The 14,127-nt window shown below is 56.0% G+C and overlaps 1 protein-coding gene across 5 annotated transcripts in view; it reads right to left on the bottom strand.

Annotated features, from left to right (window-relative positions):
* Nucleotides 1-2,682: 2,682 nt before the first annotated feature.
* LOC111146897 (Rho guanine nucleotide exchange factor 7) overlaps nucleotides 2,683-14,127 on the bottom strand; it is a 122,435-nt gene continuing 110,990 nt past the window's right edge. For 2 of the 5 annotated variants that reach the window (XM_022502626.1, XM_022502631.1), the window contains 4 exons: nucleotides 13,223-13,399; nucleotides 5,414-5,513; nucleotides 5,158-5,212; nucleotides 2,683-3,851 (listed from right to left, as the gene is read on the bottom strand). In XM_022502626.1, coding sequence (XP_022358334.1) covers nucleotides 3,729-3,851; nucleotides 5,158-5,212; nucleotides 5,414-5,513; nucleotides 13,223-13,399 — 455 coding nt within the window. In that variant the 3' untranslated portion in view covers nucleotides 2,683-3,728. Of the gene's footprint in view, nucleotides 3,852-5,157; nucleotides 5,213-5,413; nucleotides 5,514-12,311; nucleotides 13,400-14,127 lie in introns of those variants that run through there. The other 3 variants (XM_022502630.1, XM_022502628.1, XM_022502627.1) reach the window with 2 other exon arrangements.

The following is a 14,127-nucleotide window of genomic DNA, read 5'->3' as shown; positions in this document are numbered from 1 at the left end:
GGCGTTCGCGCTGCCCCCAGACGAGGGGGAACATACTGAAGTAAGCGAAGACCGTGGTCTGCCCCTTTCAAGCTCCCTCCTTCCTACCCAGGTCTTCGACCCACCACGGACTTGCTACGATGGGGAACGGCGGCCCATTCCATCCCACGGGGCTTTAAGAAAAAGGCAGAAAAGCACAATCCACGTGCTCTCCTTTGTGGGGAATAAAACCACACCCGACAGAACTGAGGGACACACGAGCCCCGTCACCCTGGTCGTTGCCCTCGTGGAAGCCGGAGAGGCTATCGGGAGAGGGGACACACTCCTCACCTCGCGTCCCTGTGCGTCTCCCCCACGCGCAGGTGTTACTGTGGAGACGAGCACAAAAAATACAAATGTCCCCCCGCAAGGTAAACAACTGAGCGACACGGGCCCGATGGGGCTCACACAAGGGACTTCCGCACGACCCATTCCAGCTGGAAGGAACAGAAATCCTCCCAACTCTGGCCACCAGCTGCGCTGGGGCTCCCGGTGGCCGGGTGTCGGGCACGGCTGTGTGCAGAGCCGGGCACACGGGCACTCTGGGCCGCGGCCCCGTTCCAGGGACAGCCTGCCACCCCGTGTCCCGGGCTCACGGCCAGGCTCTCAGCCACCGCTCTGCGCCGAGGCAAGCCAGGGGCATGGCCGCGGGGATGGCCCGCCCTCTGGAGGGCCGGGGCACTCGCAGAAGCGAGCCACCAGGCGGAGCGCCGGCACGGAGCATGACCGCGCACTCTGCAGGACTCTGCGCCATCACCGTCCCCGTAAGATCTCGGGGAAAGAGGACAAAAGAGCAGTTGCCAAGTCACCTGACAAAGTTTTCCTAGACCCCAGGGACTGGGAGGTGCGCTGCTCGGCTCCTCCCTAAAGGGCGGGAGCTCTGGGAGAGAAGGTGCACATGGGTTCCAGCCTGGACGGGGCAGCCGCTGGGAAGCTGTGCCAGGAGGGACGGTTAAGGCCCGCGCTCTAGCACGCGAGCAACTTGCCGGTGTAACGCATGTCCCTGAAGCACACCCCAGAAGTCCTGAAAGACGCCTTCTGTCGGCCCACCCGCCGGGCGGGCTACCACGTGTCCTCTAGGATGAAAGTCCTTGTTCTACAGACGGCGAGGGGCTGCACCTCATGGCACCGGCTGTCCCTTCCTCCTCCTTCCCTACAACCTTCCTTTTCCTAATCGGATGTATCTTCAGACAGTCCCAAACCCTAGATTTTAAAGCCAAACGTGTTTTCCGACCTCAAAAATTTACACCGAAACTCTTCAAGAGTTAAGTCAGAATAAAGCATGGAGGAAACGTGCACAAATCTCCACCACATCACAGGACGTAAAGGGACGTCGCGTAAGGAAAGTCTGTTTAATGATCGCAGCGATGGAGCGCGAGCAGTCACGGCCTGGACAGTCAGGCCTTTACGCGACGGGGCGCCACAACTGTCAACAGGGATGCCGTGCGTCCCAGGGCCCCAGAGCGGGCAACGGCAGGAGCAGACCAGCCCCGAGGCGCCCCCGTCCCAGGGCCTGGTGCACATGAGAGGCACACCGGAAGCCCGAAGGACGGTCTCCACCACCTCATCTCAACGTGGCATAGAAATGCAAGCGTGTGACCCCCTCGCCCTTAGGGTAAACAGAGCCCCTCCACCCACCACCACCAATACACCGCCCCGACCCCGGGAAGGTCAGAGCAGCAGAAGTGGTTTACGAGGGGGCAGGTTTATAGAAAGAACAGCTCTCAGACTCTGCGCCCGAAAAGGCCTAGTGCGCTACTAGATCTGTGGGGGGGAGGGGGGAGCACGCTGCACCAGCACCCCTATGATCCCATCCGAGGGGTCGAGGGAGAAGCACGTGCGTGCCCACTTGGCGCTTCAGTCATGCTAAGGCAGGTTTAGGAGACCCGTCTTGGGAGTGGCCGGCAACAGGGCCCATCCCGAGAGGTGGAGAGGTCGGGGTGAAGGCCGTCCTGAGTTCAGGACCGCAGACCTCGGAACCCTCCACACGGTTTTCTGCGGCAAGGTCTTCCGCATCACCAAAAGCACCGTAAAACAGGGCTTCCCCCAAAAAGGTGCTCCCTGCTAGTCCTAGCACTAGGAAACCACATGCCAAGTGCGGAAGCTGGGAATTCTACCACAAAGGCCACACGAGGGCGGGTCAGTGCTGGGCACGCGCACACCTGCTGGGCAGGCAGCCAGGAGGCCCAGCTCCAGCAACCGCCTGCCCGCAGCAGAGGGGCGGGCGCGTGCTCAGCCCCGACCTGCGCAAGAACACCGGCAAGCAGAAAGGCAGAGTCCCAGAGCCGCCCAGGTCCAAGGCGTCCGGAGACCCCGACGCGGTCACAAGGTCACCCACCTGGTGCCCCACAGCTGTGTCTGGAAGTCTGTAGCGCTGCTGTTTGTTTTTAAAGACAAAACACTCGTTCTAGAGAACAGGCTCCCTCCGCTGGAAGCCGACCTCTCCAGAACAGGGGAGCAGACAGCGCAGCTCCCGGGACGCGGTGTCCTGCCCACGAAGCAGAGTGCGCTGGCACCACGGTCGCAGGTCCTGCCCAGGGGGCTCTCATGTTCCCACGTCCCCAGCCCAGAGGTCAGCGGCGCTGGGCTCAGCCGGGCTTCCTCCCTGACCCCACTGTGGTTTAGGTGTGGCGGAATGGACCCGCACTCACACGGACTACTTTAGGCAGAATTCATATTGCTTTATTCTCACTGCAGGAGGAAAACCTTTCTCCCAGTGAGCACGGAAGGCTTGCTGCACACTCACGGTAAGGAGATCGGGGCTTACAGAGGCCTCACAAGGACTCGCACCTGACACCCGCCAGGTCAGCTCCGGGGTCCCCAGCATGCCTTCCTCGGCCCCAGCGACACGCGATAAATAAGAGTTTATTTACAGGTTCTAGCAGAGCTCGCACTCGCGGGGCAGGGGAGACAACGGTGCGTTCTGTCCCGTATTAAACCAGCCTCCACGGACAAGTCTATTCTCCCCCAGCGCAGAGAACGCAGGCCGACGAGCCGCAGCCCTCCCGCAGCAGACCAGCGCGGACGCCGGCGGCTGGACACGGTGGTGCGCAGGGGCCTCGTCAGGGTCGGTGGCGGAAGCCGGAGTTTCCCTTACGGCAGAGCCTGCAGGGGTGTTCGGTGTCTGTGCGGATACAAACAAGACCGTGTGGGTACACCAAAGCGGGAGGTCCTTTCTGAGCACACGGGCCACGCTGGAGAGCCAACTAGGCGTCTGGCAAGGCGTCCCAGGCACCCTGGCCCCGCTGCTCACCGTGAGCACGCGACCGCAACTTGCTGTTGGTGGGACCAGGAAAGGTCAGGGGGAGGGAGCTCTAGCACGGGTGACCAGCCCGGACACCACAGCCATGGGTGTGCGTTCAAAATGGAGGGTTTATAAGAAACGTGTATGTACGATTATTCATATAGATCAATAAAAGCCTGAAACACCAGGATTTGTAGTCACCGCACTTATTGCAAAATGAGGTAATTGAGATGTTAACAGAGTAAAATTGATGCAGTCCAGCCCTCAGGGTCTAAACCTCGCGTCTGGATTCTTCAGAACGGTGTGACCATGTCTATTTGTGGGATAAACTCTGTCTTTTCCATGCCCAGAAAGATGACTTTTGTACCAGCCCTGCCCCGTAGCCCTGAAGGTCCCCCTGGCGAGGGCTGTGGGGCCCCCGGCTGGGGCTCCTCGCTGGTCTTGGCGGAAGAAGCGACAATGCTCCTCAGAGGTTGGTCTCGTCCCAGGCGGGGTCGTTCATGTTCTTGAGAACTTTCCTCACCAGCTTCTCCAGATCTTTGCGGGCTCTCTGCTCCTCTTCGAGAGACTTCTTCATCTTTTTGTTATCCTGCAAACGAAGCAGACCACAGGGGACTGAGTGGCACAGAGGAGGCCCTGTCTCCAGGCGTAGTCCCAGGCTGGAACATGCCACATTCACAGACATGCTCCCACGAGCAGAACCCATCAGAGAGGGCAGAACAACCCTCACTCCGGGGCGAGGGATCTCCACGTCACACACGAAAGGACAGCAGACGGTTACAAGAGGGACAGCGCACATCTTCCCACATCTGCGCAGACCTTACAGCCTTCCTAGAGAAACATGGAGCAGCAGCTGGAAGGGCGTGAGCAAAGGGGCAGAGCCTGCCCTCACATACACTGACCCCATCACCCCGAGGCGCACAAACACGTACCCACTGTTGACGGTCCCTTCAAACTCGTAGGAGAAGCGTGTGGAAGCCGTGGGGCCACAGTCGCATCGGCCGAGTGCGCATCCAGACCCAGACGGCACCACACCCCAACCCCCCTGCCTCACGTGCAGGGGTTCACCACACACCCCTCGGAGACACAAACCGGTGTGCGATGTACTTTACCCAAAATATGCAAAATATACTGTCACTTAGCCAAGGTCACCTGACTTAAGAACAAGAACCACGCGTTCCGCCAGCAGGTGCTGGGGAATCCCAGCAGGATTTTTAGGTGTTGTTTTTTTTTAAAAGATTTTATTTATGTGGGGCGCCTGGGTGGCTCAGTGGGTTAAGCCTCTGCCTTCACTTGGGTCGTAGTCTTGGGGTCCTGCGATCGAGCCCCGCATCGGGCTCTCTGCTCAGTGGGGAGTCTGCTTCCTCCCTGCCGCTCTGCCTACTTGTAGCGTCTCTCTCTCTCTCTCTCTCTCTCTCTCTCTCTCTGTCAAATAAATAAATAAATAAATAATCTTTAAAAAAAAAAAGATTTTATTTATTTATTTGACAGAGAGAGAGAGAGAGAGAGAGATCACAAGCAGGCGGAGAGGAAGGCAGAGAGAGAAGGGGAAGCCGGCTCCCTGCATCCCCTCCCGACGCAGGGCTCGACCCCAGGACCCTGAGACCATGACCTGAGCCGACAACAGAGGCTTAACCCACTGAGCCACCCAGGCGCCCCCATTTTTAGAGGTTTTAAATGAGGATGCCAACAGCACAGTACAAAGTCTGAACAGGTCCCTTTAAGAATTCATTTCCTGGTCTGTCCCGTTCACCAGGGACCAAACTGGCCCTGGAGCAGAGAGGATGTCCAAGGACACCCGTGAGTCCCTGCGCACAGGGTGGTTGAGAAAGACGCTTTTCCCGCGGCACTTTCCTCGGGCTCCGTGACAGATGAAGGAGCTGGTTCGGACTCACCTGTCTTAACTCCTGGACTTCATCCCTTAGTGCATAGACCGTGTCGACGAGGCTCCTGAAACAGAGAACGGGACGAACACCTGAACCAGGACAGGAGTGAGGACGGCGCAGGGAAGGGCGCCCCAGGAGGCACACCTGCTCCCTGCCCGCTAACCGAGCCACGCCGCACACCGGGCCGCAGCAAGGGGAAGCCTAGCACCCAGCCCGCAGCCCCCGTGTCCACGTGCCCACCCTGAAACGCTGGAGGGTCACTTACTTCTCCTCGATCACCGTCTGACCGTTACTCTTGGTTTCTTCAACTATCATTTTCTCCTCCTCTGGAAGCAAAACTTGGGGAGCAGACTCTTTGCGCGAACCTACGTCATTAGAACAAAAACACAAACAAACCCAAAGGTGAGCGCCGTGGCAGAACCGGAAACCTGACTCAACAACACGACTTAAACGTTCTATCAAATCCCGGGGACCGCGGGTTCCAGAACTCTCTAGATACGGCACGGAAGGACAGCTTTTTACCCATCTTCCCCGCTTCTGCCTAGCGAACTCAGTCCTCCTCACGCCTAAAGCATTTAGACGGAAGGAAGCGCTGGCCTTTTGGTGATTTATTAAGCTTCGGTTCCTGAGTCAGGATCATGGAGCTTTTAAATCCTGAGATCTTCCACAGGTAGCAAGGTCCTGAGCCCAGCGCCCTGGATGTTTTGGAATAAATACCAAAAAAATTGGGGGGGGGGGGGACATCCAAATCAATCAAAAGTTGAGGCAGTTTAGGAAGATGCGTCAGGCAGGGGCGCGCCGCCGAGTGCTCATCCGTGCGGACGGCAGGCGAAACGTTCGACTCTAGAGCGACCGGTAAAAATGAAGACGGAGACGTGTGGTTGAGAAAGACGGATTTATTACTCCTTTCATGACAGCCTCCTCTGACATCCCCTGGAACGCACACACGTCTCCCACCGGAAGGCCGTGAATGGCGGACGATGTCGCAGGGCCGTGTGCGCCGTGTCACCGGGGCCCGGTCCCAGGAAGCGAGCGCTGGGGGGTGGGTACCTGAGAAACTGGGAAACCCAAATATCTCACAGGTAAAAAAGTAGACTCAAATCTTTCTCTAAGGACACAGAAAAGAAAATCTGAGGTAGTGCTCTCCTGAGAGCTCTCCAGCACCACAACTTGTATTTTTGAAGAGTATCCGATGCGAATTTGAGGGGCGAATCTGCCACAGAACAGGAACGCCTACAAGTGGTATTTGACAGACATTTCCCCATTAAACACATGCACTTGGTGTGTGAGAGCTGCTAGCGGATTACAGACACACTGGTACGACTCGCCTGCCTCCTGGTTTACCTTTGGTTTTCCTTCCACAGAGGTTTGCCAAACTCTAACACGGCTGTGCCCCCTCACACCATGCGTTCAGGAGGACACCGATTTTCTTAAAGACGGGGTTAAAAGAATAGTTTCACCAGCATTTTTGTGTCCGCTTACTCTCCTCTGAACACGATTAACAATGACCATCAAAGCTTGACGGCCACAGGGCTCCATCGTTTCCATGGCAGCACGCCACAGGGAAGAGGGCCGGAGTTTGCTGGCCACGGGGCCTTGGCCTTGACTCTCCCTGCTGCCATCTGGACATCTCCCAAGACCTGGTCCGTCCCCGCCACAAAGCGCACCATAAAACGTAATGGCAGGATGTGGACCACCTCCTCCTCTGTCATCCAAACAAGAGAAGATGAAACTCCGGGCAAGCGAGTCTGGTTCTGTGTCCCATGGCATGTCTATACATTTCCGTCCCCAGGAAGGAAGGGCCCCTCGGCGCGCCAGCAGCTTCAGGACTACGATCGGCCGGAGCACTTGGGATCCTGTCACAGGCCACAGCAGGCTGGTGCGTGGGGGGTGCGTCTGGGCACGGCTGCTCTCCCACTCACCCCTGTCACTGCCAGGGAGTGGGAGGTGTTGCTCTGCTGTACCCCTGAGGGGCAGCCCCCCCGCAACCCCGTCACGGTCACCCACCCACAAGGAGAGTCACTCTTCAGACAGAGGGCAACATCCTTCAAGACACGGCTCCTGAGAGGGACACGTCTTCTAAGACCTCACTATGCTGAGAGTCGGCCTGCTGGGGGATCGCCTGCTCCAGGGGCCACAGCTCTGCAAGGGACCGCAGGCACATCTTCTTCTGGGCCCTTCTGGGGCTTCTGGGCCAGCCGGGAAAAAAGCGCTCAGGAAGGAAACTGGGATGTGAGACAGATAAGGGAAAGCTCAGCAGTCCCAGCCGAGGTGAGAATTCTGAAGGTCGCTTCCAAGACACCCAACGGTCACCTCTGTTTTCATCAGGAGAGTTAGTTCATGTGCTGTTTTCCCCAGAAAAACACAAAGGGATTCATAAAAACTCGAATGTGATGTGTGGAAAAAAACGGATTCAGTGAATTTTTGCCGTGAAGAGAGGTCATGGGTCAACTTTAGCCAACTCCTAAATGCCCCCGCCACCTGCTCCGTGTTACAGTCAGATCGGATCGGGCACCACCCTGTCTGTCACCGCCGGCTGGGAACACGACGTCTCATTAGCTCATCCCCGTGAGGACGCGACAGGATGAGAAGTTCGCCGGCTTCCGCGCATCTCTCGGGCTGTTTCCACACCTTGTAGCTTCAGCCTGCTGACAGGAGGTGGCCCCAGCTTCAAGCAGCAAGAGAAACAAGGGACAACTGCATCGTAAGAACACGGGTCAGACGGCAGGTGCTGCCCCGTCCCGCACGAGACGGGGAGGCCCGGGGCTCAGAGCAGAACAGAACGGACCTAGCTGCTCTGAGAACTTAAGAATCACATTTAGTATCTTTTACCGGGTAAAGTCACAAAGACGGAAGCCTTAAATTCCATTACATAACGTGACATCAGAGGACTAACAGCCTGTGACAAGTGGTCGGAGGGTCGCACACTTTGACGGTTATTTTTGGACAGACACTGAGAACACACTAGAATTTATCATACGAACAGAAATTTGAGAATGTTTAGGTAGCATGTATGGACTTAACGGCTCGATTCCTGAAAGATGCTGGCGCGGAAAATGCCACGTGTGCACTCAGCGGCGAGCCAGGTAGCTTCTAAATGTCACTTAGCAGCCTGCAGAGGAATCCGTATGATGCTAATAATGTTCCTAGTTTCACTGGAACATTTTCCTAAAAGGACAGAAAACTTAGTTTTTCAGAAAATTAAATAAAGGAATGTTCTCCAGCCAGGTTTATAAGTAAGTTTGTTCTTACAGAAAGAGCCAAATTTTACAAAGTAGATCGAACAAGTCACCTTCACGGTCATGTGGGTACTCTGAGAGGGGTCACAGCACGTCTTCCCTGAAGCACTTAGTTGAGAAAAACAAGAGAACCCACAAACAACGTTCTGTCACTTTATTTAAAGTCCTCTAAGAGGGGCTGAGACGCAGATGAAGGGGCTCATGATGGTTCCAGACATTCAAGGCCTGTGTTTCCAGGAGATAACGGGGTATAAGCGCTGACAACATACGTCCGTGCGAGGACCTCCCGGGGGGGGCACTGCTCCGGGCCCCTGGGAGGGAGCATGGGCCCTCACGGGAAGTGCTCGTGTGGGACGTCCCTGAAGTCACTCAGACAGCTAGCAGACACAAGTGTCTTCCCCTCCCACCCGCCCGGTGTGCCGACGGTGCCGCACAGACGGTGCCGCGCCCCGTGGCCTCTGCCGCACAGCCGTCTCGTCGGGGCCGTGTGTCTGCCGTCTGGACTTCTTGCGAGCAGCCGTGCAGCACCCGGCTCACCGCCCACCCGAGCCACCATCGGTGAGGGGTTCCCCTGCACTAACACTGTGTAAACTGAATGGCACTGTCCTCCTCCAGCCTCTGATGCCGCCTCGGCTTGGGGACATTTAGCTGTCCCTCCACCTTCTAACACATGGGCTGCGCGCCTCACTGCTTTGGAAAATGCTGAGGCTACGGCCACCTCTGGAAGCCCACAGTGCACATGGGGCACGCTGAAGGTTTTCACCAGGTGTGCAGTAGAAATACCCACTTACTTTAATTCGGCATTTCCTCAAGTCACCTGAGTGCCGAGCCTCGTCTCCATAACATTCCGCAGTGGTGTGTGTCACGGTTTAATAGGAGTGCCGGACGAGCCCGGAGCCGGTCTGCACCTCGCGTGACAAGCACACAGTGCTGGCTGGATTCGCTGCTCGCCGGCACGGGGGCGAACGCCAGGCAACGGTAACGGACACTTAGCAGCAGCCCAGCATTTCTCCAGCTGGAGGGCTCCCAAGGACGGGTCTGCAGATGCCCGGGATCCAGCCACGGAGGCCCGCGGAAAAACACGCCAGGGCAGCTGCACACTGACCCCCCGCAGGGGTCGCTCGGAGCCACGCAGTGGGAGTCGGGAAGAAGAGGGTGGCCTGGGGACCCGGAGCTGTGATCTACAAGCTGGAGACACGCAGAGCCCTATCCCCTACAACGCCTGCACCCCTTGGAGCACCGTGGGACCTAGCGAGCGCCGGTATGGCACGGAGGCCTTGCCTAGGCAGCACAGAGCAGGGCACTAAGCCCAGGGCGCCTCTCCACGGTCAGATGAGACTGCCGCCCAACTGGACACGCCGACAGAACACACGGCTTGATCAACTCCAGGGCACGCGCATGGGTGCATACATGCGTGCGTGCGTGCGTGCAGCGGAGTCCGCCTGCGTGGGAAGCCTACACGCAGTGTTAGTCGGCTGTCGAGAACATTCGTGGCAGAACTCCAGAAATTCTTAAATTCATAATCTTTCTAAGATCTGTACCTAATTATACTCAACTGTGACAACTATCAGAATGAAGGAAGATATTACAACTTGTAGAAATCTAGTAAAATCTCTCCCAAAGGTCATTTGTTATTTATGGTTATCACAGGAGTCTAACTTCTTCCTTAGGAAAATGGGAGGCATTCCCCTCGGAAACTGCCAGCATCTGTTCACCGTCTGCACCCTGCCCCCGCCCGGCGCTGACGGTCCTTCCCACTTCTCAGCCAGCTGGGCACCCACTTGATAAAACAAAGATTAAAACATTAGTCTTAAAAAAATAAACCATTTTTTTGCTTTGTTTTCCATTTATGCACAAAAAAATCAAGAGCCTCTGAGGACAAGCCTCCCAGTGAGCGAAAACTTAAAAAAGGGGGGGAAGAGGAAATAAAAGCACGTGAGGAGTCACCCTGTACTGTCTAGAATGTATTTCATCTACAAACGTGCACATTTCTTGATCAAAGCAGAGAGAAAGGGTCCCATGGCCTCGCCTTCATCTGGAAGACATCACCCAGGAGAAGAGCAACTCACACGCAGCGGCAAGCTAGGCTACTCCCCCAGCCCCCCCAAGGTAACAAATATTAAAAGCCACAGGCTAGCAAATGCAAAATTTATTTCAACTGTACATAACAGATGTCTTTTTTTTTTTATAAAACAAACACTTCATTGCCATGTGCAACCACAAACAATATGGTACTGTACGATACAATGCAACGTTCCGGTGTACATCCAACGGGGTCTTCAACGGCAGTCACCCACTAGAAACGGCTTTCCCATTCACAGAGAAAAAGCACAATATAGAGATTCTTTTTCAAGGTCTTATACCACTATATACATGTTACTGTGTTTTGGCAATTTTACGCAAAACACATAATTAATATAGCTTATAAACTGGGGCAAGGGTAAATTCAAGGTCAACATCATGTAGGCCTCCGTGGAAGGCCCGGGCCAGCTTCCACCTACCTGGGGGTTCGGGGTCTGCACCCGCACACCATGACACTAACCGCGCACGCGGCCAGGTTGGAGCTGCCCCAACCAGACACCATTTCAACGTGACCGGAGCTCCAGAGATGGGAGGGCCCCCGCCCTCTGGGGCCACGTCCTCACTGCCCCCCAGGGACCACCTTGAGGCGTGGCACTAACACTTCCAACCAGGTCACAACGGCGACTGGGGTATTCGAAACAAGCCCGACTGAGCAGAAGCCAGCGTGCTGCAGTGTGGCGGTCCCAGAATCGGCACGATCACTGTGCACGTGCCACGGCCGGCCCTGAAGGACTGGCGGGATGGTGTCACACCGCAGTGGACGGGACACGAAAGGTCTCCAGAAGACCACCCAAACGACACTTGGTGACAAAGTATCGTGGCACTGGGCACACACAGCGCGCAACACGGCCCCCACGCCGAGGCTGGCAAAGGCAGCTACGCCAAGGCGCCAACGACAGCCTCCAAGCGGACAGACAGACGTTCTACTGACAGTCCGGAACAGTGACTACTGTACGTGTACGAGAGAAAACAAGTGCTTCTGAGTTCACAGTATCAACTTCGTAGTCCTCCTCCTCCCAAACTTCCACTTACTATTTGGCTGAGCACACGTAACCCATCTCCACCGTGGGTGAACACTGGTAGGACTGCTGCTCGACTTCCTTATTCATGCTAACTGATGTAAAAATTGAGATGTCCAGACGGCACGAGCAGCCACTACCTGTCTGGGAACAGAGACCTATGTGGCATTCCTGGCTCTCCTCCTGACCTCACGCAGGCAGGACTGAAGGCGGCTGACTCTCCGGGCGACCCGCCACTGCCGGGGTTCCCCGGCGCCCGGCCAACCACGGCGTGGGCGCAAACAAGCCCACGCCCTGAATACAGGGGTTCGCTGAGGGCTGGGGAGGGGCGAAATCACAGCCGCCTGGAACTATAGCCACCCTGAGGAGAGGAAAACAGGTTATTCCCAATTTACTACGGCATCTTGTTTTCGGAAGCTGGTCTCGATGAATACGTAAAGCACAGCCTTGACGTTCCATCCGAACACCAAGTACGGCATGCATGGGAGAGAACGATGGCCAGACGCGGATCTGGGTGCTACAACTGAATGCAACCGGTCACATTCAGTTTCTTCCGAAGCAGAAACTCGTCAGACAGGCCAGTGAAATCCCCTTACAACAAACCCCAGGCGGGGCCCCCCCCCAAATCGGACATTTTCTCGTGAGTGAGTGACACGGCAAGTGAAGTCTTCAATGGACTCAGGTGTCCCCGTGACAATCAGGAACAAGGGTCACGGAGGACGGGTTGCTGTAAACAGAGTTTCATGGCAGCTAGCTGCTGAAAACAAACCACGGGTCCCTCGCAGGCAGCGTGACGGGGGTGCTGGGGCACAGCCAGGCTGGGCGCGGAGCCAAGCACTCACCTGGCTCTGAACGGGGTCGCACGTACACCTTCAGAGGCTGAGTGCTCTGCGTTTGGACTGACTCTTCAGCGCAGTGGCACGGGCGTGCTAAGGGCCACTTAAGAGCCACGGCTCCAAATCAAGAGAGCTGGGCGTGACGGTGTGGGGAGGGTCTGAGCTCTGACAGTAACCTGGCCCTCGGAAAACTAACCCCCTCCCGAGGGGGAACGGGGGCGCGGGACGGCCTTCTGTGGCACCCTGATGAGCCAGAGCCGGCTCTTCCCTGCTCCCGCTATGGCCCGGGGCCCACACTGGCCACACACCACCCCCCACAGCTCCGCGTGGCCACCAACCACCCTGAGGAGTGCTCAGAGCACAGCTGTCGGAACCGCACTGCGCCCTCTCAGTCTCCTCCACCTCTCTCCACCACTGGCTCATCGGTGGGTCCATCACACACGAAATATGGGGATCCCTACGTAAGGCCAGAGTCCCCTCTGCGGTGCTGCCACTCAGACCACAAACCTGTATGGTCTCATATAAAATAGAAAAGTGTTCACACAGGGGTATCCAAAAAGCAATGAGACAGGGGCTACACTGAGAACAGGAACCCAGACCACTTAGAGCTGGAGAGCCGCCGCCACCTGCGGAGGAAAGGACCCTCGGGCGCGGCCCCGTGAGCGCACCGTCTCCTTCCACCTCGGCAGCTCGGACAGTCGAACTGGCAAGTGGGCCTCCACACAGTACAATGGGAAATATCAGCAACGCTCTCCAAAGTTGTTAAAATATCACATAAAAGACAAGGAACAGCAAGAAAACATCTAAGAAAAGCAGGCTGCGATACAACAAGCATTTGTTAAGAAAAGCTCAGAAGTGCATTAGTTCTGGTGGGAGATAGATGAGCAACAGCTCTTACGAGAGGTCGAACCCGTTCTGTAACTATGGGCTGTCCATATACTGTCATAGTCAGAGTCTTCCGAGAGGTCTGAAGGCTCCAGACGGGAAAGGCTACTGCGACGACCCAAGGAGTCTAGACTTGACTGGTCGTCGTCAGCCAACACGTGATTATGCATCAGGTCAGTGCCTTGCCATGCTACGACGGGGAGGGATGGAGTGACAGGCAGAGGGGAGGGGACGGACAGGAAGAGCCACAACCAAAAACATGAAAACAAAATCAAAAGGTGATGGGAAGAGAAGGAAGAGAGAAAATATTGTTAAAAACTGGCAACAATGTTCAATTGTCCTTATTTACGGTGGGTTCTAATAGCACAACCCTCAGAGTAAAACTGGATTATTTAAATAAACCTAAGTCATAATACTGTTCCCAAACTGTCCCTCGCATAACCCATAGCCACGGACACTTCTACAGACATTTCCCAAGTGAACGATCCTATTCCAGTCTACTAACCATGAGTCTCTTAGGATATTTTAAAAAGGAGCCATTTATGCGTTCCATTAGAAAATGGTTTCTCATTCTCTAAGTGACACAGTGAAGCAGGAGAGTTTCGGGGGATTTTGGACTGACTCTTCGGCTCACCCTCTGCCAGACTGGAACTCCCCAGAAGTCATCTTCACAGTGGGATCTAAACTTACCTTATCAAACTAACACCACGGTAAACATTTGAGAGTGGAGAATAGGGTACACAGGGTCCATGTCCCTCGGGGCCCCCCACAATGCCGCCACACCCCTGAGCTCGGCCAGGGGGACAGAAAAAGTGGAAGGCCTGTTCAAAGCCCCAATGCAGACCCTTCTACCGGCAGGACAAGAGACGTGACGAGCCGAGAGCCACTGTGTTAAGAGGAGGGCAACGGAAGACAGTG

The sequence above is a fragment of the Enhydra lutris genome, unplaced genomic scaffold, assembly GCF_002288905.1.
Source record: "Enhydra lutris kenyoni isolate GAN:26980312 unplaced genomic scaffold, ASM228890v2 scaffoldscaffold15, whole genome shotgun sequence".
NCBI lineage: Eukaryota > Metazoa > Chordata > Mammalia > Carnivora > Mustelidae > Enhydra > Enhydra lutris.
This window is presented reverse-complemented; position numbering and strand designations above follow the sequence as displayed.